Source organism: Thermobia domestica, chromosome 6, assembly GCF_964235325.1.
Source record: "Thermobia domestica chromosome 6, izTheDome1.hap1.1, whole genome shotgun sequence".
In the NCBI taxonomy this organism is placed as follows: domain Eukaryota; kingdom Metazoa; phylum Arthropoda; class Insecta; order Zygentoma; family Lepismatidae; genus Thermobia; species Thermobia domestica.
This window is the reverse complement of record NC_137459.1, coordinates 188,938,491-188,963,647: the sequence shown is the minus strand read 5'-3', so window position 1 is coordinate 188,963,647 and position 25,157 is coordinate 188,938,491. Positions and strand designations below refer to the sequence as shown.

At 40.4% G+C, this 25,157-nt stretch overlaps 1 protein-coding gene across 4 annotated transcripts in view; it reads right to left on the bottom strand.

The window, feature by feature from the left end:
• LOC145688367 (metabotropic glutamate receptor 5-like) overlaps positions 1 to 25,157 on the bottom strand; it is a 420,659-nt gene that overhangs the window by 112,840 nt on the left and 282,662 nt on the right. For 3 of the 4 annotated variants that reach the window (XM_081762517.1, XM_081762520.1, XM_081762518.1), the window contains one exon: positions 21,782 to 21,874. In XM_081762517.1, coding sequence (XP_081618643.1) covers positions 21,782 to 21,863 — 82 coding nt within the window. In that variant the 5' untranslated portion in view covers positions 21,864 to 21,874. Of the gene's footprint in view, positions 1 to 21,781; positions 21,875 to 22,127; positions 22,265 to 25,157 lie in introns of those variants that run through there. The other variant, XM_081762519.1, reaches the window with a different exon arrangement.

Sequence of the window (25,157 nt, the reverse complement as noted above, 5' to 3'; positions counted from 1 at the left end):
CACCATCTTCTTTCCTCCTCCTCCTCCTCCTCCTCCTTCTTCTTCTTCTTATTATTATTAAATGCTTAGCGAATTGCCCTTTCACTCTCCATGCACAGAATCACACGTTGAATTTTGGATGCCAGTTCAAACTTTTGCTGTGCCTCGGCATCTTGCCGTACTGTGTGAATCTTTTTACTCAGTTTTTCATTATTTTTGTTTGCATTGCAATAGTAGTAATCAGCTGCAGCTTGTCTTTACGAGTACTATCACCGGAACCGGATTCGGTTCCTCTATCGTGAACGTTGCATAACCTCCCTATTAACACTTTTTAATTACACACCTCTCGACCTTATGTAGAGGCGTTGTATGCCTCTACCCCACTGCTTTCTCAAAAACATGCTTTGAATAAACCTGTCGAAATTGCGATTCTTTCCTGTACGGTTATGCAACCACGCACTTCTCCTGCCATCTTGCATACACATAAACACTTCAGCTATTCGTTTCTGTATGCATGAACACTTCACATACATCCCCTCACCTCACTTTGCCCTCATAACGTCCGCGGCATGCTTCGCTTCCTTTGGAGAATCCCTTGCGCTCGCCTTGTACACATCTAATCTTAGTATCTATGGATAGTCCATGTTGAGAGTCTGTGTAGGCCGCCTAACACCGCCCTTCTATCTCTTGTCGTTTTGCCAGAATTAGCCTTCAAAGTTTATTTTCTCACCCTTTTGGACATCCGTAACTCGGTTAGGAGGTCGAGATGGATATTGTGTTACATAGACATTTTTACTTGTTTTCATCTGTAGAATTTCCTCCCAAGCGTTTTAAACAACCTTTCTTTACACCCTGTATATATATATATATATATATATATATATATATATATATATATATATATATATATATATAGATAGATAGATAGATAGATAGATAGATAGATAGATAGATAGATAGGTAACCATTATTTGAAATGAAAATGTAATAAATTCCCTATCTCCTCGTTTGAGGTGAAATAAAAACAGGAAACTAATAACCAAGCAAAGGAACTGTTACATAAGAAATAAATCCTTGCTGTATAGGAAATATTCTACAGTCACATTAATGACCGGACATCGCCCGAAAGAAAGTAGACTCTTTCATATGATGAAGCATCACTGACAGTGGCAGAATGTGAGCGCTTGGGAGGACATCATACAAATGCTTATAACCTAAATGAGCGGATAACGAATTAAGTGCACATAAGATGGGCATTATAATTGGATTTCACGTATTCGGGGGGCATTCAATGTAAGAAATTTCCGGCAAATTTCAGATCTCCAGGGATAAAGTGTGCAACCTAGAGGTAAAATAAGAACGATAGGGAGTGATAAAACCACAACCTCAACCAGGAAAGCCACGAAAGTTTTCAAACTGGTTGTGACTCAGATACGTAGTGATAACACACCAGCAAAATTCGTTGGTAGGCACAGAGTTCTGGTTGACATCTCTAAGTAATATCAGTGTATGCACTATCCTTCACGACGTATTAAACTTGAGGTGCAATGGGAGAACTGTTGCCTATAAGCTAAGCATCACATAAGTGAGCAAGTGCCACCGATTAAAGTAGTGCGAAAAGTGATATAAATGAACAGTGAGGCAGTGGAAGAGCATTACGTGGAGTGACGAATCACGATTTGTGTAGTAGCAATCCGAAGGGCACGTGTGCACATGGCGCATGAAAGGTAACCAAGAAAGTTCTGTCGCTTTTCACCTACCACCTTGGAACATCGATATGTCACCTACGACGTATCTGAAAGATCAAAAATAGTCTCCATTAGCATCGACGACCTGTCAACGTTCTAGAAGGCCACAGATTCCATCGCGGGAGAACTTGGTGGGCCATGAGATATCATTTTGCATTTTGCACCTCTACTACGGATTTGAACTGGCGTCCTCTAAGGTGATTGTCCAAGGAATGTAACAGATGATAACTGGACGGTGCAGTATCCGGGGAGTACGGCGGATGCAATAGTATTTCCCATCCAAGGCGCAGAATGGTGTCCCGGGTCATCCTAGCATTGTCGTGTAACATGACCCCTTTGCGATTCAGAACTCCAGAGTTTTGAGTTTTTCTTGAACACGGCTTAACTGCTGACAGTACACAGTCGCATTGACTCTCTTGACCAGCTGGTAGCAGTTCCCGATGCACGATGCCGTGAGCAGTCCACCAAACACACAGAAGGACCACCTTCTAGTGCAGTGCTGGTTTCGGCTGCTTTGAACCGGTTCATGGAATGCTAACCAATGATGACGGCGCCATAGAGCTTCGTACAGGACCCATTTCTCATCACATGTCAACACTCTGTCCAGAAATGGCTCCTTCTTCAGATGATACAGCAAAGAAACACAGGTGTCTGCTCGCGTTGCCTTCTAGCCCGAAATCAAATTATGTGGCACCAATCGACCCAACTTGTAGAGCTTCCCAAGTTGATGGAAGTCCTGCCGAATGGTTTCCTCATTCACATTAAATTGTAGTTCCAATTCCTCACTTGTTTGGCCACTGTTCGCCTCAATTGCTGCCTGAACATCTTCATTTTGTACATGCGTTGGCATTCCGGCACGTGGTGCGTCTTCGAGTGTTTTGTCACCGTTCTTAAACTTGTTAAATCACAGCTGCACTGTAAACGTAGTCACGACACCCTCACCAAAGGCCTGGCATATCTCCTGCCCCGCTGCAGCAGTGTTTGACCTCAGTTTGAACTCGTACAGCATACACTGCCCTTATGACACACTGTGGAGGTCCCACGTTCACTCTATCCTTACGTAAGTTCACGGTGTAACTGCACAGCTATAGCCAGGTTGTATGTTGGATATACCCACACCAACAACTGACGTTTGCCTTATTTCCATTCGCATTCAACTCTCAGTGTAAGTACCAATGGAACACAAACTTCCAGAAAAAGCGACAGAACTTTCTTGGTTATCTTTATATGAAGTCCATGTTAGTGCCTGGAAGAATAAATGCAGACATCTATCAAGCAATCCTAGACAATTCTGCTCTACCTCTCCTTTGGCAACTGTTCGGTAGTGCGCCGTTTGTTTCAACATGCTAGTGAAACTATACCACCAGCATGCATAAAGCTCAGGCTATCACAGAGGGGGTACAGAAGATGAATGCGTAAGTACTCAGCTGTTCTGCCTAAACTCGCGACCTCAATCCTACTTAATAGCTTTGGGATTAGTTGGAGCACCGATTGAGGGACCGACCACAACGCTCCAAAACTACAATCTTACTGTACGTTGGTGTGGAGGATAATGGAAGTCAATACCTGCCGAAGTTTACAACAGCCTAATGAAAAGTCTTCCTAAGAGGGTTAAGGTTGTTACGGTCATATGGTATATCAACGTTTTATGAGCGCAACATGAACAAGTTCTCAATGCTGTTCGTTCATTATGGCAATGTAGTGTAGTTATTCGATGATACAGTTAAAATATATTGTATATGTTTACGTAATATTTCCCTTCCCCCTTCTATGGAATAAATTTTCAATTCTCAATACGATAGGGATACAATATTCACTAATCTCAACTGATAACATGTCAAGAGACGAAAAAAAAAATCAATACCAATTCACATAGTAGTTTTTGCATAAATCAGCGACATACGAAGGTTCTGTAAATCACTTTTAAATGCCCATCCTACTCATTTATCATATTAAATTTGTGCAAATCAATAATATATTTGACTCCTTTTTATTAAAAAGCCTTCATATACTAAATTTCATCTCTCTGTTCTGGGGTTCAGAAGCTGTGTGGGACAGGTCATAAAGAGTGTTGTCTTCTTTTAGAGAGCATCTCAGGGTTCAGAGTAGTCAATATGCCATATTTCATATTAAATAAGTATGTATAGATGACGAACCAAATAATAGAAACAAACAAAAAAGTGCACGTTGCTAAACTAATATGGCACTGGACCATCTTTCACTTCCAGAACAGGTCCAGCTGTGTGGGTAAGTCCATTATCGTCTTGGAATATGGCGTCATGAATCGGAAGCATCTACACCATACTTAGGTCTTCCCAAAATGGCCATATAATCAAGAGCAGTGTCGCAATCTGTAAGCATCAGCACATGACCTACAGAAGAATATTGGCCTACAGCACCACAGATCCGCCGCCATGTTTTATGGCCGGAAGAAGACACTGCTGATCATGCGCTTCTTTGTGCGTTCCTTACAAGTAAAGTATTTTTTTTAAAAGGTGATTCATCCTACCATATCACGTGTTTTCAGTCAGAAATCCATGTTGTATGTTCGTGGCACTTTTTTGCGTTATGTTGAAGCGCTGTGGTCCTCATGAGAGGTGTCGTTAGGTCACACCGACAACGTATATCTGCGTCACGTAGCTCGCGACCGACTGTGATTTCCTGTACAAGTTGTGAGAGATGTTACTTGAGTTTTTCAGTCACTTGTGCCGCAGTCGCACAATGGCTCTAAGTGACAATCTACTTTAATGCTAGGTGGGACCTGTCACTAAGTGTTATCTTCGGACCGCTGTTCCACTTCGCTGATGTGGTTTCGGGCCTCATCACATTGGACACTCTCGTGACACACACAATATAGTTGCCGCTTTCGCCATGCATGCATCACGTAACAGAATACAATAATTTGCACTCTTCGAAAATCGGAGAGATCACCTATTTTCACTATTACATCTGCTTAGTACACTGCACATTTCTGTTCTTCAGCTCCTTACGTAGTACGGAGTTTGCTCTAACATATCAATACCAAGAGGCCCGCTCTGCGGTTGCTGCCTGATCGTTGATAACTCAGGCATTTCATTTATATTTGTAGGGTGTTAAACTATACCAGCAAAATGTAAGAGGTGATTGCTCACATCAAAGTAAGAAGTAGTCCGTATGAATCTGTGGGGGAAAATGCAGTTTCACAGCTAGTGCTGTCCAAAATCGTGGAAAAATTACATTGCACTACACGTTATTTGTAACACAAGAAACCGTGGAGTAGCGGTCCAAATCAGCGTAAATAAAGTCACACATACGACACCCGAAAATGCATATTTCAACAATGTATCACGTGTGTGCATGAGAGTCCCTAGAGGGCGAATACTCAATGGTTTCAGCAGAATTCTCAGATATACTCTGAAGTAAAATTGGGTCCAACGCCTGAAGTAGGCAAAAAGGTAAGCTTTTACAGCGATGAACATGCAACACGTTGGTGGAAAGTTCTGAATAACCAGTCCACGGTTCCTCGTGTTCTGAATAACGTGTGGTACGATGTATTGTTTCGCGTTTATACACGTAAAAACGTGAAATATACTGTTAAAAAATACATCGCAGCACGCCCTATTGCCAATACGAGAAACTGAGGGGCAGGTGGTCAGTACACTAACACTTTCGACTTTCCACTGGCGCACTAAGTATCCACTGTAGGCAAGGCTTATCTTTTGTCTACCTTGAGTCCACTTTTACTTCAGAGCATATCTGGATTTTGTTGGGAACATGTTTGAGAATTACACCGTCCAAAGAATCCTTTGCACTCCCATTTCGCATTGCTGAAATATGCATTTTTGGGTGGCATATGTGTGACTTTCTTTACTCTGATATGTTCCGCCACTGAACAGTTTCTGTAGTTCGAAATAACATGTGTTGCATTGTAGTTTCTCCACGTATTTGGACGGCCATAGGTCTAAACTACGCATTATTCTTCACAGGTACTATTTTTTTTTCTTGTTTTGATGTAAGGAATCCCTTCTTACAGTTTATCGGTATAGTTATTAACACCCTATAGATAATTATAGAATTACGACGTATAATAAAATTTAATCTTACAACCATTCAATGGATTACACCCTGTAAATACATAAGACCTCACTAGTTAGTAAGCTATTTCGTGGGTTTTCCTTTGCATTCCAGTTCCACTATTCGAGGACATAATCATGATATAAACACTATTATTGTAAAACCACTTTGATATCCAGCGGAGAATTGAGGGCTAGTAGATACTTTAATGACGATATGAATGAACTGTCGATTTCTATCTTGGAATCCGGACTAAGCCTTCACTTATTGTTATTCGAAAAATGTTAAACCAAATAACTACGGAAAAAAGAAAAAAAAACAGTCCTTTCCTTTGTCCTTAAGGAAAGACGCAATGAACATAGGTTTAAGGCTTGAATAAAGATAATACAAATAAGTCGTTCTCCCCAAAAAATTTTAACGAGTTTTTTTTAAAAAAAGTTCATTCTCAGAATGTTGCCGGAAAATTTACTAAAATTTGTCTTTGTTTATTCGTTTCAAAGTTACGGAGAAAAGAACATGAAATACACTTTTCCTGAAGAATATACCAAACAATTCAAACATTGCTATTTTTTTTTTTTTTTTTTTTTTTTTTTTTTTTTTTTTTTTTTTTAGTTTTAATATGAAATCAAGTCTTGGAAACATAATTGTTGATAAAAGTGAGTTAAAAATATGTTGCAACAACTGTAGAATATTGATTTACAGATTTTTGTGGCTCGTCATGTTCGTTAAATATCGCATTTATTGCGATACAAACTTGGCAGATATATCATTTCAAAACAAATACTGAGTATTTTCCTTGTTTCTGTAGGATTGTGACAAATAGTAGGGAAAACAATACAAACTATTGACATTGAGCTTATGAAATCATAGTCCCTGAATCATAGCAGCGTGCTTTCCTCAAACAAAGACGTAAGAAAGACGCGGCAATGGTCAGGAAAACGAAGCAGCATTGTTCAAGAAAGAAACCTGAATACAGCCCATAATTAGTCAATAGCAATTTAAAAGTATTAACAGCATACTGTTAAATGCTTAAAAGGACTCAGAACCGTGTGAGATGAACAGGGCTTTTACTTGAGGCAATCTTTGTTTAGAAGTATGTTTTTTAACATAGAAGGAAAGTTATTTTACAATAGCAAAAGGAAGATAGATATGGTATTCAATTCAAGGCTGGGGCCGCGGGGGCTCAGTGGTAGAGCGTTCACCTCTGGTGCTTGGGGTCCCGGGTTCGATCCCAGCCCCCACCAAGTGAACTTTGTGGTGGACAAACACCGTGTGCGTGGGCTTTCTCCCGGTTCTCCCGTTTCCTCCCACTTTCTTCATTCCACCATTTCATTCATTACTCATCATCATCGTCTCCTTTAGTTTAACAGGCATAACCGTGGGACGTAAAACTCAAAAATTTCATTTCATTTTCATTTCAATTCAAGAAGGGTGTGTCTTGTCTGACAAATAGTGATAGTAATGTGTAATTTATGTTCTTGGGTAACAGCAAGATCACGAACGACATGATCTATTCTTAGAGTTGTTTTTCTTTTTAACTTATTATTGGCGTTGGAGTTTAACGTCCCTTTTAGCGCACCCTATACGAGATGTGGAGTGACCCTAAAATTGATTATATAAATTTGCCCGCGTAGTCGATTTAATTATATTTTATTATACAGGGTGAGTCAAAAGTCCTTGAACACCTGCATAAGTTTAAAAATCGACGGGAAAAGTAAAAAGTGATTATGGGAACAGAGGTTTGATGAGGGGACACCACTTTTGGAGTGTATGTCATTCATGGCCGCCATCTTGAAATCCGCCATTTTGAATAAGTATTTTTTAAATGGGAAGGGGGTGCATGACATCAAATAACACTAGCTTGAGCTCAGGAATTTAGTGGTGTAATTTGTTTTTCTTTTTCTATCTTGTACATTTTAGAAGTTATTGATGTTCAAAGGTGGGGAATTACCTTGATACTGACCCAGTTCTCTCTTTGTTCCAGGTGATCTAAAATGGGTCTGACACGTGAACAGAAGATCGAAATCATCCTTATATCAGAGGAACGCAGCTACCGAACAATAGCAGCTGACTACAACAGGCGGCACCCAGACAGAGAACCGGAATCGCACAGCACAGTGGCTTACGTGATCACCAAATTCCGGGAGACGGGTTCTGTTCAAGATAGGGCACGTAGTGGGCGACCAAAGACTGCCACCAATGAGGAAACTGCAACGGTGGTTGTTGCGTCGTTTGTGAAAAGTCCTAAACGAAGTACCCGTCGTGTGTCCCTAGCATGTGCAATAAACAGTCTTCCGTTGTCCGGATATTGCACGCCAATCAGTGGCATCCTTACAAGCTGCACATGCAACATAAACTGAACGAGGATGACCCTGATCGCCTGTTGGGAGTTCTGCATGTGGGCTACTGAACAAAACGAACTGGATACTGCGTTTGCCAAGGGCATACTGTTCAGCGACGAGGCGTATTTCACTTTGAACGGGGAGGTTAATCGACATAATTGTCGATACTGGTGTGACGCAAATCCGAACTGGGTTGACCCGAGTCGAGAACATAGTCCAGCGAAGGTGGTGATGTGGTGGGGCATATGGGACACCCGCATCATTGGGCCATTTTTCATTTACAAAACCTTAACTGCACCACAGTATCTATGCTGCTGCAGGATCTTTTTTCCCTGCCACACTGAACGCTGACGACTTTTCCCATCTTATTTTCAGCACGATGAAGCCCCTCCACACTATGGACTTGGTGTCCGTGAATGGTTGGATGAACAACTGCCAGAGAAGTGGATTGGTCGCCGTGGTCCCGTGGAGTGGCCGCCCAGGTCCCCTGACTTAACGCCCCTTGATTTTTATCTATGGGGACATCTTAAGCAGATAGTGTATGCTGAGATAATCCGTGATTTGAGACACCTGGAGGAACGCATCCAACAAGCCTGTGACCAAATTTCAGGAGACATTCTCCTCCGTGTGCAGTCAGAGTGGTTACGGCGACAACAGTTGTGCATTGCACGGGATGGACAACACGTAGAACATGTGTTGTAGCATTCAGTATCAAGGTCATTTCCCACCTTTGAACATTAATAACTTCTAAACTGTACAATATATTAAAAAAAATACACCACTAAATTCCTGAGCTCAAGCTAGTGTTATTTGATGTGTCATATACCCCCTTCCCATTTAAAAAATGACTTCAATTCAAAATGGCGGATTTCAAGATGGAGGCCATGAATGACACACTCCAAAAGTAGCGGCCCCTTATCAAACCTCTGTTCCTATCATCACTTTTTACTTTTCTCGTCGGTTTTCAAACTTATGCAGGTGCCCAAGGACTTTTGACTCATCCGTACTATATATATATATATATATATATATATATATATAGGGTGTAAAGAAAGGTTGTTTACTACGATTGGGAGGTGATTCTACAGAAGAAAACAAGTAAAAACAAGTAAAAATGTCTATATAAGACAATGTCCATCTCGGCCTCCTAACCGAGTTACGGATGTCCAAAAGAGTGGGAAAATAAACTTTGAAGGCTAATTCTGGCAAAACGACAAGAGATAGAGCGGTGTTAGGCGGCCCACACAGACTCTCAACATGGACTATCCAAAGATACTAAGATTAGATGTGTACAAGGCGAGCACAAGGGATTCCCCAAAGGATGCGAAGCATGCCGCGGATGTTATGAGGGCAAAGTGAGGTGAGAGGATATATGTCAAGTGTTCATGTATACAGAAACGAATAGCTGAAATGTGTATGCGTATGCTAGATGGGAGGAGAAGTGTGTGGTTGCATAACCGTACAGAAAAAAATCGCAATTTCGACAGGTTTATTCAAAGCATGTATTCGAAAAAGCAGAAAGGGCAGTCCAACAGTGGGGTAGGGACATACAGCGCTCTACATAGGGTCGACAGTTGTGTAATTAAAAAGCGCAAATAGGGAGTTGATGCAATGTTCACGATAGAGAAACCGAAACCGGTTCCGGTGATAGTATTCGTAGAAGACAAGCTGCAGCTGATTGCTACAATTGCAATACAGACAAAAATAATGAAAAACTGAGTAAAGAGATTTACACAGATGGCGAGGCACAGCAAAAGTTTGAACTGGCATCGAAGATTCAACGTGTGATTCTGCGCATGGAGAGTGAAAGGGTAATTCGATAAGCTTTTAATACTACTACTACTACTACTACTAATAATAATAATAATAATAATAATAATAATAATAATAAGAAGAAGAAGAAGAAGAAGAAGAAGAAGAAGAAGGAAGAGGAGGAGGAGGAGAATATGGTAAGGCATACGAATAAAAATTATGCATTTTTGTATTTGTATTTAGTATTAGTGTTAGTATTAACACCGTCACTACCAGCATTGTACTAGCTACCTGTTGTCTCAAATGGACCTACATCAAACTACAATGACCTCTCTAAGTATTAAACTTGCATATGTAGAATATGTCATGTGCCTCTCAATGTTCTGTGCGCATGCGTAGAAAGATTCATCGAGACACTCAGCGTGTGTGTTGAAACTGTCCTCTGTGAGCAGAATGGCACAAGTGATATCGGTTAATAACAGACTGCCTGGTACGGCCAAATACTTCCGGTGTATCGGAAATTCGCGCCGCAGCAATCGAAATACGAGCCACGAGTTCTTCGGCTGTTTGCATAGGTCTTTCATAGACAATCGGTTTCATTTCACCCCAGAGAAAGAGGTCCATGGGTGTGAGATCTGGCGAGCGATGTGGCCATAATACTGAACCACCCCTACCAAGCCATCGATTACCGAAAGTTTCATGCAGAAATATCCGTACACGTTGGTCAAAATGAGCAGGTGCACCGTCATTTTGGAACCATAGCCGCTGTCTAATTGCCAAGGGTACATTCTCGAGAAGTAGAGGTAAGACATCACGCAAAAAGGTAAAATAATTGCCACCAGTTAGACGATTAGGTAAGATGTACGGTCCAATCAGGTAGTCATGTATGATGCCACATCAGACATTCACATTGTGCTCACGCTGTTGCACAAGGGTGTGCGTGAGGATTATCCTCAGCCTATACACGACTATTGTGTCAGTTTAGTACGCCTGCTCTGAATATACACTCGTTCGTCCATAAAATTACTGTTGGGAAGTCTGGCTCAACAATAGTGCGCTGCACAAACCACTGGCAGAAGTCCACACGCAGTTGAAATTCTGCAGGGGATAAATCATGAACCTTTTGAAACTTAAAAGGCTGCATTCGTACCTCGTGCACAACCTGCCATACAGTCGTATGACTTGTGCTTAGCGCCTGACCTACGGAGCGCGTGTTGGTTTCAGGATGAGACGCAAGTGCTTCCAGCACGTTTTCCTCAAATGCAACAGTTCGCACACTTCGATTTCGTCCTACTTCTTATCGGGGTTTTTGTAGTGATCCTGTGTCCCGAAGTCTGCGATCGATGGTTTGAAAGAAGACGTGCGACGGTAATCTCCTATTCGGGAACCGTTCTTCATACAGACGAATTGCCTCCCGGCGGTTACTTCTCGCCTCGCTATATATGAGATGCATATCAGGAAGCTCAGTAAAAGAGTAGTCCGCCATTCTATCAGTTGCACTGTCGTTCACGGTTCTGGGAGTACCATAATGATAAGCGGTAAAACTATTTAAATGATTATTGTTTCTATTGTTTCTACTATCATTCACGTGCGAGTTATCAGTTGCCCAATTCTACACTGAGTCCCTTATACACTTTACGCGAACACTCACACACGCACACAAACACTCACACCGAACACTAAACAGCATTAATGTCTTCGTGTTGAATTACTTCCTTCCAGTGTTTTACCTTAAAAGGCTCGATACTTAAGCATAGGGTTCTGCTAGTTACTTAAGGCCCTTCTAAATGCTCACCACAACTTTTCCCTTCGATTTATGAAATTTGTGTGAAAACTGAATAAAATATTCAGGTTTGGAAAGTGTGCCACATAGTGGTTATAGTACTTATAAACTAAGAAACGATTCAAATAACATTTGAGACATTTGATAGGACAGCCTGTGACAATCATTTGTCTGCCCTCAAAGGTATCGAATATCATTTCTGGAAATCAATTATTTAAGATCACTTCAGATCACTGTGTGGCCGAATTTTCAAAATTCGACTACTCTCTTTCGTTTTCCCACAATTTTCAAAAACCGAGAAACGTGGGCAGCGTTTAGAGAAGCCTTACTCAGCAATGGAAAGTCCTTAAATTCCACAGTAACCTTGCCATGTCGTGGATAAAACTTGGAATAATTGATCTGCAGTATATCAAATTATGTTAATAAATAGTAAACATCTGGCTAGACGTGACGCTTAAGAAACGCGACCACACTTAAGCCATAGTCTGTCGGTTATAAAGAACTCTGCTTCTTCCTTTCGTAATGACAGGCAAGGTTGCCAGATTTCCAACACTCCACAGAAAGCTATCCCTAAATCACCTGGTAACTTTTCGCTTTAGAGGTGTTTTACTGCTTCATGAAACAGTGGGCGCTGTTGGTTGCCCGACGCGTCAAGTACGCGAGAGGATCATATTATGATTATGATTATTATTATTATTACTTAAATGCTCATCGAATTGCCCTTTCACCCACATGTTCAATCCCGGATGCCAGTTCCCACTGCTGCTGTGTCTCGGCATCTTGCCGCACTATGTAAATCTCTTTGCGGGTGAATTCCACCTGAAGAACACTCCTTTGTGTGGATAATTTCGTCGAAACAAGAAGTAGTTTAAAATTGTGCAGTCTCGCAATATCTTTTATACTTCTAACTACAGTTTGAAAAGCTTAGTCACTAAATAAAACTTGCTTTAATAATAAGAGACAAGTAGAACTTCTGTTCAAGCTCAGTTCATTATCGAAAACCGTAACTTTTCATTCAAGTGCTCTGTTTATACAACAATGGCAATGATTAGGAATATTTTACCTTTTTCAATGCATATTTAATCTACAATTATCCAAGTTCACAACTTTGTGTGATCAATAGTTTCGTCATAAATATCCTCAGTCGTTTTTTTTACATTCTAACGCAATGGTCCAATTCAGTCTTAACTACTCAGTTTTTCATTCTTGCTGTTTGTATTGCAATTATAGTAATCAGCTGAAGCTTATCTTCTACAAGTACTATCACCAGAACAGGTTTCGGTTCCTCCATCGTAAACGTTGCATCATCTCCCCATTAGGGCTTTCTAATTACACAACTATCGACCCTATGTAGAGCGCTGTATGTCCCTATCCAGTGTTGGGCAAAATCAATTGAAATCAATTGCAATTGATCAATCAATTGAAAGTAATTGCTCTGAAAATTAATTGCAATTGATTTCGATTGCAATTGATTTCAATTTGTGACTGACAATTAATTTCAACTGCAATTGAATGTAATCATAAAATTTGCAATTAAATTTTTGTCAATTGTTAATGGTTAATTGGTCCCCAGGCAATTGAAACATTTAGTTGTTAATTGTCAATCGCAATGGGTGCAATTGAAACATTAAATTGTTAATTGCAATTTACAATTGAAACTTGTAATTGTTAATTGTAATTAAAATCAGCAATTAAAAACTGAAGATAAGAAGATGTGTATATATTTTGTTGTCCACTTGTTACTTTTTTACATATTTCAAATAAGGTACTTCCGAGAAATGCTGGATAACTACCATCCCTCCCCGCCCTCCTGGGCAGCAAGCAGTGAAACTTAGTATTTTTTAAATACATTATGTTTATCGTTCTATCCCTCTCAAAAGAACTCTATATGTCCGTCATGCATACAATAGGGATGGGCGCGAGCGAATTCGAGCGAGTTTTCTTTAAAACTCGACTCGACGCGAAGCAGACATCTTTGAGCTGGACTCGAGAACTCGGCTCGAAAAATTTCCCCCAACTCGACTCGAATTCGGATCGAGTTTCGAGTCGAGTCGAGCCAAAACGAGCCAATTCCAGCTAAATCCTTTGTGTACTTCCAAGTACTACTATCTTCAAGTATCCTACATAGACAATATAATTATCAATGATACTACTACAACTAATTATTATTATAACACCGTGTATAAACACGAAACATAGGCGGTTTGTATCTGAATACTAAAAATTAGTTGACTGTCAATCTCGGTCGTCAAGAAATCTTAAGGAGGCAAGGATATCGGTCACGAGGCTCTAGGTTTGAGTTCAGGAGGAACAAGTATTCGGACTCGAGCCAAAAATTGTTAAAAGTTATAGGACTCCGGCCAAACATGTTCAAAACTACTCGAACCGGGTGAAGGGTTGTCAACGACTCAAGCGGCTCGCTCACAGCTCATTCTCTTATCGAGCCGAACCGAGAAGTGAGCCGAGCCAACAGCTCACCTAACCGAGCCAACTCGAGCCGATGGCTCACACGAGCCGAACCGAACCAAGCTGATTGCTTACCCCAACAGAGCCGGTTCGAACCATCGACTCAGTTGAGCTGACTCGAACCCAGGCCATGAACGCGTTTCAACGAAGCTGGTTCAAGCCATCGACTCCAATCATGCAGAGTCGATGACTCGTCCCTACCGAGCCGGCTCAAGCAATCGGCTCAATTGAGCCCAGTCGATGGGTCACCCCAACGAAGCCAGCTCAAGTTGTTCGCACAGTTGAACCGAGCCGAGCCGGTTGACAACACTATCCCGGTTGGGTTTCTGCTTTGACTAAAAAATTGGACGGTGTAGTTCTCAGCCTTGATGGTAAGAACTACAGTATATAATTATATTGGTGCTCAAGGCGTCATTAACTTGTTCTGCCACCAACGAATTTCGAGGTACTTTGTTTTGCATCTTTTGTGCGTGTTTTGTGTCGCTTTGTGCTTCACCGGAAGCGGGCCAAAATGGACCTACAAATATGGCGGAAAGGGTTATTGCTGTTCCGCCACCAATGAATTTCGAGGTCGTTTCCTTCACATCTTTTTGTGCCGTTTTGTGCGTCTACTTCCACATTTTTTGCATCATGGGAAGTGGGTTAAAATGAGTCCCCAAGATGGGACGAAAATGAACCACTGTTTCGCCACCAATTAATTTCGAGGTCGCTTCATTCGCATCGTTTAGAGCCAGTTTCTTTGCGTTTCGAGCGCCTATTTTCACGTTTTGTGCGTTAATGGAAGTAGGTCAAAATAGGCTTCCAAGATGGGGCGAAAATGACCAAGAGTTCCGCCACTATCGAATTTCGAGGTCGTTAATTTCACATCGCGTACCCTTTTGTGCGCCTATTTCGACGTTTTGTGCGTCATTAGAAGAGGGTCAAAATAGACCTCGAAGGTGGGACCAAAATAACCCATTGCTCCGCCACTACCGAATTTCGAGGCCCTTCCTTTCGCATTGACTAGTGCCTGTTTTGTGCCCTTATTTCCACGTTTTGTGCGTCACCAGAAGTGTTTCAAAATGGGCCTCAAAGGTGTGACGAAAATGACCCACTGTTCCGACACTATCGAATTTCTAGGTCGTTTCTTTCGCATCGTTTAGTATCTTTAAAAAAAAGTTTTCTGCACCTATTTCTCGTTTTGTGCATCACCCGAGGTGAGTTAAACGGGCCTTTAAAGTGGGAGTTAAATGGCTCACTGTTCCGCCACTATCGAATTTCGAGGTGGTTTCTTTCGCATTATTTAGTGCTTGCTTTGTACCTTTTTGTGCGTCACCGAAAGTGGATCAAAATGGACCTACGAATATAACGAAACAAGTTAATGCTGTTCCGCCACCAATGAATTTGGAGGACGTTTACTTCACATCGTTTAGTGTGTATTTTGTACCGTTCTGTTCGTCTACTTCCACGTTTTGAGCATCACCGGAAATGCGTCAAAATGGTCCATTAAGGTGTAAGGAAAAGGGGCCATTGTTCCGCCACTATCAAATTTGGAGGTAGTTTCTTTCGCATCGTATAGTGCCTGTTTTGTACCGTTTTGTGCGTCTATTTCCACTTTAGTGCGACAACGAAAATGGGTCAAAATGGCCAACAAGTATAGAGGAATAACTTAATGCTGTTCCGTCACCATCGAATGTCGAGGTCGTTTCCTTCACATTTTTTGTGCGTGATTTGTGTCGCTTTGTGCATCAGTGGAAGTAGGTCATAATGGGCCTTGAAAGTGGGATGAATATGTCTTTTTCTGACATATTTGTAGGTCCTCTTTCACCCACTTTCGGTGGCGAACAAAACGTGAAAATATGCGCAGAAACGGTACAAAACATGCATTAAACAATGCGAAAGAAGCGACCTCGGAATTCGATACTGTTGGGACAGTGGGTCATTTTTCTTCCCACATTGAATGCCCATTTTGACCCACTACCATTGATTCACAAAACGTGGAAATAGGCTTACAAAACAGTAGATAACACGCACAAGACGATCTGAAGGAAACGACTTCGAAATCGTTCCTGACGGAACAGCATTTATTTATTTCATTTATTTATTTATTTATTTATTTCATAAGGACAACACAACAGGCTTAATACCCAGTTATAGTGTCGTATACAGAATTATTTAACATATACTATTATACATACACAAATATACGTTATCTAATTATACATAAGTTATTGCATGATAATTCTTTTGAACTTGTTCTCTGACACACTAAACACATCTATTAACTTGTTCAGCCATATTTGTAGGATAACATTGACCCATTTCCTGTGATGCACAAAACGTGGAAATAGGCGCACAAAACGACACAAAAATGGCACTAAACATTGCGAAAGAAACGACCTCGAAATTCGGTAGTGGCGCAACAGAGGGTAATTTTTGTCCTACCTCGGAGGCCCATTTTGACCCTCTTCCAGCGACTCACAAAACGTCGAATTAGGCGCACAAAACGGTACAAAACAAGCATGAAAGGATGTGAAATTAACGACCTCGAAATGCGAAAGAGGCGGAACTCTTGGACATTTTCGACCCATCTTGAAAGCCCATTTTGACCCACTTCCGTTGACGCACAAAATGTGGAAATAGACGCACAAAACCGCACAAAACAGGTACTAGGCGACTTGAAGGAAACGACCTCGAAATTCGTTGGTGGCGTAAGAGCATTAACTTGTTCCGAAATATTTGTAGGCCCATTTTAACTCTTTTCCGGTGACGCACAAAACGTGGGAATAGGCGCACAAAACGGCAGAAAGCACGCACAAAACGATGCGAAAGAATGCACCTTGAAATTTGTTGGTGGCGGAACAGTGGGCCATTATTGTTCCACCATGGTGGCCCATTTTGATCCACTTCCGATGACACACAAAACGTGAAAATAGGCGCACAAAATACACACAAAACGATGTGAAGGAAAAGACCTCGAAATTCGTTGGTGGCGGAACAGCATTAACTTGTTTCATTACATTCGTAGGCCTATTTTGACCCACTTCCGGTGACGTACAAAATAGACACTAAACGATGCGAAAAAAAAGACCTCGAAATTCGATAGTGGCGGAACAGTCAGTCATTTAACTCCCACTTTGAAGGCCCGATTAACTCACTTTCAGTGACACTCAAGACGAGGAAATAGGCACAGAAAACTTTTTTAAAAAGGCACTAAACGATGCGAAAAAAACGTCCTAGAAATTCGATAGTAGCAGAACAGTGGGTCATTTTCCTCACACTTTGGAGGGCCATTTTGACACTTACGGTAAGGCACAAAACGTCCATGACAAACACTTTACCATTTCGTACTAGCTGTTATGCCCGTTCTTCGCACGGATCAGATAAAATATCAATGTAAACAAACTGAACAACGGGAGAACAATTAAGAAACATTTCTAAAATTAGATATATTTTGTGTGAATATATATCCAACAAAGTACATGTGTTTTCATTGGGAAGGCCGATGTGGGTTGTATTTGAACGTAAACACTATCGGGACACGTGTCACTATACATCTGAGCAACCCGATAAATATGAATTCGACACAAATATTGGTGATTTTCTACCACTTTTACGTGTTCCGGTAAACACCCCCTGAGACCCCCTTGGTTCGAATTGTAAAAAAAAAAAAAAAAAAAAAAAAAAAGCTCCTCTGGCCCCCAGCCGACAACGCGAAAACTATGAATGTGACACTAACATCTGCCATTTTCTACGACTTTTTACATATCCCGGTAAAAATCATCTCAGCGACAGCGAAAACTATAGATTTGACACTAATATCGGTCATTTTCCATTATTTTTACATGTCTCGGAATTCTTCACCCCCGGTGACTCCCGGCCCGCGTACAATGGTGGCTAAATTTGAAAATCATCGCTAATGAAAGTGTTACCGTTGATCTCAGCGACCGCGAAAACTACGGATTTGACACTAATATCGGTCATTGTGGATTATTTTTACATGTCTTGTGATCCCCTTTATAATGGTACCGTTCCTTAGTTGATGGGAGCTAAATGTGAGAGTAAACGCGGTCTTGAGTTTCACCATTGAGCTCAGCGACCCCAAAAACTATGGATTTGACATTGATATCGGTCATTTTCAATTATTTTTACGTGTCTCGGAATTCTCCACTCTGGTGACCCAAGACCCGTATACAACGGTGGATGAATTTGGAAGTCACCATTGATCTCAGCGACCGCAAAAACTATGGATTTGACACTAAAACCGGTCATTTTAGATTACTTTTACATTTCGGTATCCCTACCTCCTCGTTTGCTCCCCAGCCCGCAGCCGAATAGAGTGAATTTGAAGTTAATGCGATCGGAGTTTCACCATTGATCTCAGCAGCGACCGCGAACACTATGAAATCGACACTAATATCGGTCATTTTCTACTACTTTTATATGTCCCGGTAAACGCCCCCCTGAGACCCTCTGGTTCGAATTGTGTCAAAAACGCTTCGCCTTAGTGTGGGACCTGGACCAAGGTATTCGTGACCAAAATTTGGTAACTCTCGGACAACTTGACTGGTCCCCAGGCCGGTCCCGGTAAACGTCCCCCTGAGACCCCCCAGTTCAAAATTTTAAAAAACGTTTGGATCTCGGGCCTAGACCAAGCTATCCGTGACCAAATTTTGGAAACTTTCGGTCCACTCGTCTGCTTCTCAGGCCGCACGAAGATAGATAGATAGACACAAACAAACTCTTTATTTTATTTATATTAGAAAGGTCAGATCCAACGTTATTGTAATGGAGCGGTGCTTGAGCGATTGATGTAGAAATTCAAACTCCGATGAGCGATAATTTCATAGGCTTGTTTTATTACAAGTTTAAACTCTTTAGTCAGTAGAGAAGAGGGCGTGAATCATGGGTCAGAGTTGATGACAATGGGTTTTGGTGGGCTTGTGGGTCACAGTGGCAGAGTGGTTCGTGGTGGGTGGTGGGCCAGAGTGGGTCACGGTGGGTCGTGGGTCACGATGGGAGGTGAGCCAATTGTCGCGGCTAAAGTTTTCATGGCCCCACGCCCTCTCTGAACTGCAATTGATCAATCAATTGAAAGTAATTGCTGTGGAAATCAATTGCAATTGAATTAATTGCCAATTAATTTCAATTGCAATTGAATGACTGAATTCAATTGCAATTACTTTCCACTGCAATTACTTTCAATCGATTGATTAATTGCAACTGATTCTCCATTATTAATGGCCAACAGCAATTAACAATTAATTCAATTGTTAATTGCAATTGACAATTAAATTTACAGTTTAATGTTAATTATTAATTCAATTGAAATTTGCCCAACACTTTCCCTATCCCACTGCCGGACTGCCGTTTATGCTTTCTCGAAAACATGCTTTGAAAAAACCTGTCGAAATTGCGCCTCTTTCCTGTACGGTTATGCTACCACGCAGTTCTTCCGCCATCTTGAATAGGTATACACACTTCAGTTATTCGTCTCTGTATGCATGAACACTTCACACACACACACACACACACACACACACACACTCTCACCTCACTCTGCCCTCATAACGTCTGCGGCATACTTCGCATTCTTTGGGGAATCCCGTGCGCTCGCCTTGTACTCATCTAATCTTAGTATCTTTGGATAGTCCATGTTGAGAGTCTGTGTGGGCCGCCTAACACCACCCTTCTATCTTTTATCGTTTTGCCAGAATTAGTCTTCAAAGTTCATTTTTCCCACCCTTTTGGATGTGCGTAACTCGGTTAGGAGACCCAGATGGACATGGACATCAAAATAAGAAAAAGGTTCATATGGACCTATGGTGAAAAATGCATAGTTTCAGGGCTAGGGCTGTCCAAAATCGCGAAAAAGCCAAATTTCAAGAGGCCCTATTTCGAATTCGAGAGACTGTGGATGGTGGTCCTTATCAGCGTAAAGGAAGTCACGCATACGCAATCCAAAAATGCATATTTCATTAATGTTCAATGGGTGTACAGATTATTCCCTGCAGGGTGAAATTCCCAGACATTACATCAACCGAATTTTGAGATATGCTCTGACTTTATGATTGGGCCAAAGTAGGGAAACGATAAGTCTTGATAGCAATGAACACGGAATCCTTTGGCGCAATGTCGGAAGTGTTAAGGATGGTCAGCAGCACGATCTGTTGTACTCGGGAAAACGCGTGCTGCGATGTTTCCTTTCACGCTTGTAAGTGAAAAAAGAAAAACAAAACAGAAAAAAAACGTGAAATATACCATGATGTGGTACATCGCATCACATATTATTCTGAACACAAACTACTGGAGCTGCCGATTCCTAACATTTCCGACTTCCCTCCGGAGCACTGGATATCCATTATTGTCAAGGTTTATCTCCTTCCTACTTTGGACCCCCCTTGAAAATAGGGTATATCTGAAAACTCTATTGAAAGCATATCTGAGAATTACACCCTGTAGAGAATACCCTCTACAGCTATTGAAAATTTATGAAATATGCACATTTGGATTGTGTATGCATGGCTTCCTTACGCTGAAAAGGACCAAGATCCACAGCTTCTGGAATTCGAAATAGGGCCTGTTGAAACTGAGCTTTTCCGTGATTTTGGACAGCCCTAGCTCTGAAACTATGCACTTTTGGCCATAGGTCCATATGAACTTTTTTTCTTATTTTGATGTGAGGAATCACCTCTTATAGTTTGTCGGTATAGTTTATTAACACCCTGTATATTATATAGTGTGTGTGTGTGTGTGTGTCTATTTGTGTGTCATCAGCTTTTCGCATAGGAAGGAATTATCTAGTGCCACCAAATCCGCAATACGCATAGATCATTATTAGATCCAATTCTATACGAAGCTGTTTCATATACAATCATTTGATGAAGTATCTCAATATACTACACAATATTCTTATTATTTCTTAAAATATTTGATTCGAAATTGAGTTTAGCGTTTCTTTCAGCAGCAAGGCTAGATGAGACGTAGGCCTATAACTTGACGTGGAATTTGAACCACATGAAATCCCGACGGGATTCGAACCCAGGTCTCCCACGCAGAACGTGCGTACGCTAATCGCTTGAACCCAAGGTAGTTCCATCCTTTTTAAAAGAAATTTGTGTTTTTTAAAAAAAAATCTTTTTTATACTTTTTTCCGTATCATCTTGTTCGAATGGGGGATTAAAACCCATAAATCTCCCTTGTATGGAACTGTTCCAAGGAAAGAGATTACTCTTGTTCTATAATCTAGGCTAAAAACAAGATAGGCTAAATAACGCTTTCTGGCACATGGCTGTCATATATATTTGTTAAGTATTTAATTTTCTATACACTGATAATTGTAAATTATAACTATTTTGCTCGTCTCAAAACATAAAATATTATTACTTTCATACTCGTAAATGTACGATTAGATTGCTATTACCTGAATACTGTTGGGTTTCTAAATGCAAAATCTTACTCAACAGCAGATTAAAGTATGACAATTCAGAAAGCGGAACGTTATAGAATAATTTATACTGCAAACATGCCGACAACTTTGAGGGTCATTGATAAACATTCCTGATTTTGGTCCTAGAGAGTGATTCCACCTAAAACTGTAAGCTGCATGTTTTACATAGCTTTGATAGTGAAGAATGAACTGGTCCTCCAAACAACTAAAATATACCAAGTCCACTTACCTATAGCTGCCCGTTCAACAGTTCGAGTAACAGCCGGAAGGAATACAACAGCTGAGATAAGAAATATCCATTCCCATTTCATCGTGACCACACCTGTAAGATAAATTAACCACCGTAAGTCTCGAAGACAATTTAAATTGCAAATCTGAAATCTGCTAAAACATTTATACAGTAAACACTCTACACACATTTTTTCCTTAGACTTCATGATTATTAAAGAGAGAGAGAGAGAGAGAGAGAGAGAGAGAGAGAGAGAGAGAGAGAGAAAGAGAAAGAGATACTACACATATTTGAAATATTGTTTGAGCAATTTGACATCAAATTCAAGTTATACGCAATGAAGTACCTGTTACAATTTAAACAAAACAACCGAGGTTTTGTCAGCTGCTTGAGCAACAATAGTTAGGATGATCGTAAGTAGAGTTCTATCAGATCTACGCCTGCTTTAAGAACTCGTAAACCGTCTTTCTCTCTTTCTACATCATTAATATATGTGACATTCACTGCGCGATTTCCTGTCACGCGTATAGCTTGTCAGCTGTACTCAACGTGGCAACAGCGCTGCTATGAATTGGACAAGGAACATGAGAGTCGCAGGGTTGGAGTGGTAAGCTAATGCAATTTAAACTATAGGCACAGCCAAAGAACCTTGGCCAAGGACCTACAACGGAATGGTGTAACTTAACCCTCACGGCGGGGGCGTAGGAAAACCATCGAGACTGCCACACGTCGGCCATCAACCAGCCAGGATATGCCCAACGAACACCTGTCGTTCGCTGGAGCCCGTTACCAACCCTATTTTTTCCTTTTGTTTTTTCTTTTACCACACTACTGGCAGAAAAAGACGGACCAATATCTTCGTGTTTCGAAGATCAGAAAAAGAAATACGCACTAGCTTTACAGTATGATTTAAAATTTGTGGTTTGAATGGGCGTAAGTTCAATTAATGTCCTAATTTCCTTCGGTTTACGGTTACTTTATTACAATCTTCGTTTAGTACCGTAAAATTAAAGATTTCTGCAAAGTGAAGTCAAGTCAACATTATCTTGACCATCTCAACCCCACGAAATCTCAAGGTGAAGAGTGTGAATCGTAAGATCAAAATATTCACTGTGTGTGTGTTATTTTTTTCATTTTACTGTTAATTCAGATAGCACATACTGAAGGTTCTTACAAGTCATTTTAGCAACATAAGTAATCTGTAATCAAGGTTTACGCAGATGCAGATATCCTCGTCAATCTTTTTTGCGAATAGGCTATATTCTTAAGTTTCTCTGCGCATTGTGGATATTCGTGAAAATGTAAGAATCTTCGTAATCTGTCTTCTGAAAACTATTGATGTTTGTTTTAAAGTGTGATTCAAATTGCCCTTTTGAGGCAAATAACCATCATCAGGCCATAATTGTATTTCGTTGGCTTTTCTTTTTTTCTTTTCTTTTTCCCGTATACTCTTTATAATAAATAATATGTGGAGTGTTAATATAGGCCTAATTTTACGCAAAATTGTTTGAGGTATATTATTCTTCTTTCTGGAGAATCTTGTATGTCAATTTCACCTTTGGCTACTGAACTAAGACGCTCTTATCTTGTTAGCAGTGAGATTAAAAATACATAGCCATTTCTTCCGAAATTCGTAAACAGTATATTAAAAAATAACAATTTTCTTTTCGTTTGAGGGCACCTTAAGTTAATCTAGTTTCTACCGATTTCATAATTTATGTCCATAAATGTTAGTCCATTTTATTTAGTGTAATTAACATACAATAGACAAATATGCAATATTTTGCTTCAATTTTATTGATATATATTGACAAATCTATAATGGAAACATTTACAATTATGTTACAAACCATATTATTAGAGCAAATAAGTTCTATATATTTGCCACCTCACTATATCTGCGGATGCAGATAGTAGTGGCGTAGCTAGAGGGGCTGATCCAGCTCAAGTCTTGCCTCAAGTGCAGCGATACTGCAAATGAGTTCTGCTTGGATGTAGTATGATTTATTTGTGATCCCGAAGTTACGACTTATATGATCACAAAAATAAGCATCCTATGTTTAAAAAAAAAAAAAAAAAAAAAACTTCCTGGTATTTTTAACCCTACGTAAGATTTCAGCAAATCAGCTACAAGCTGTATTCTCAGTCTTCCCGAGCTCTTTCTCTGCACCATATGCACCAAAACTCTCAATATGTATGTGCGAATAAAAAGCACTAAACAAAGATGTTTTGAATTTGAAGTATTAATAACTCCTGCTTACTCGAATTGTTACCGCGTGAGACTTCAGGGTACAGGATCCCTTACTCTCATTGGGAGAACTAGAATTTCTTGGCGTTCACCCAGCATCATAAGGCAAGTAAGGACCTACCTGAATTTAGAGGTATCGAACTCCAGCCTAGATGTTAGAAGAAATAATGGACCACATACTACCTAGTTGAATGAACGTCGTCTGGCTGGCCATAGCACTTTATGGACTGTAGCGAAAAAATATTTTAGTTTACTGCTACGTTCTACTTGTTAGCTAATTTCGCCAATATTTCAATACCATATAACTAAAGAGAACTGAAAAAGAATAGCACTTTGGTCGGCCATTTAGTGAAGATTACTGCCGATGATACGTGGTCACTGATTGGCTTCCATCGCCTTATTTCCGACCTTCCCAGACCAGTATATAAGTATGTTACGCATTTTGTATATAATTTGGTTGTGGGTTGGTGAGCCTCCCTTGAGTTTCTGGCTACGCCACTGACGTATGAAGATGTTGGAAATGCAGGTCTCTATTACTTAGGAAAGAAAAGTACTGTAATTTCTAAATTTACTGTCCATCTTAAACAGAAATTTTAAAATAAGTCCAATTCTTTATAAAAGAACGAAAAAGCGTTTAGAATCTTGGAAGTAAACACAAACAAGTATTGATTTAATAAAGCGAAAATATGACTACTAGACATATTTGTTTTTGCACAAAATCATTCAACTTAAATTAGTTACCGACTTTGCTGTATTTTTCTTTACATTCAAAATATGTGAACTTGATCCAACACTTTTAACCTTCTTGTTGGGATTTGGATGGAAGTGATATAAAGTTTTCTTGCATGTTACACCATGCAAATTTGGCACATCTAACCGTCAGTATTATGCCTTGGGCCGCGGTGGCTCAATTAGTAGAGCGGTCACCTCTGGCGCGATGGGTTTATGATCCGATCCTAACCCGCAAGTGTATTTTGTGGTAGACAAACGCCATGTGTGTAATTTTATCGTTCTCCCGTTTCCTTCCACTTTCTTCGTTCCTTCATTATCACCCATTCCATCATCACAGTCACCTTAGCATCCGTGCATAATCAAGAGATGTTAAACTAACACAGAAACAGTACTGCG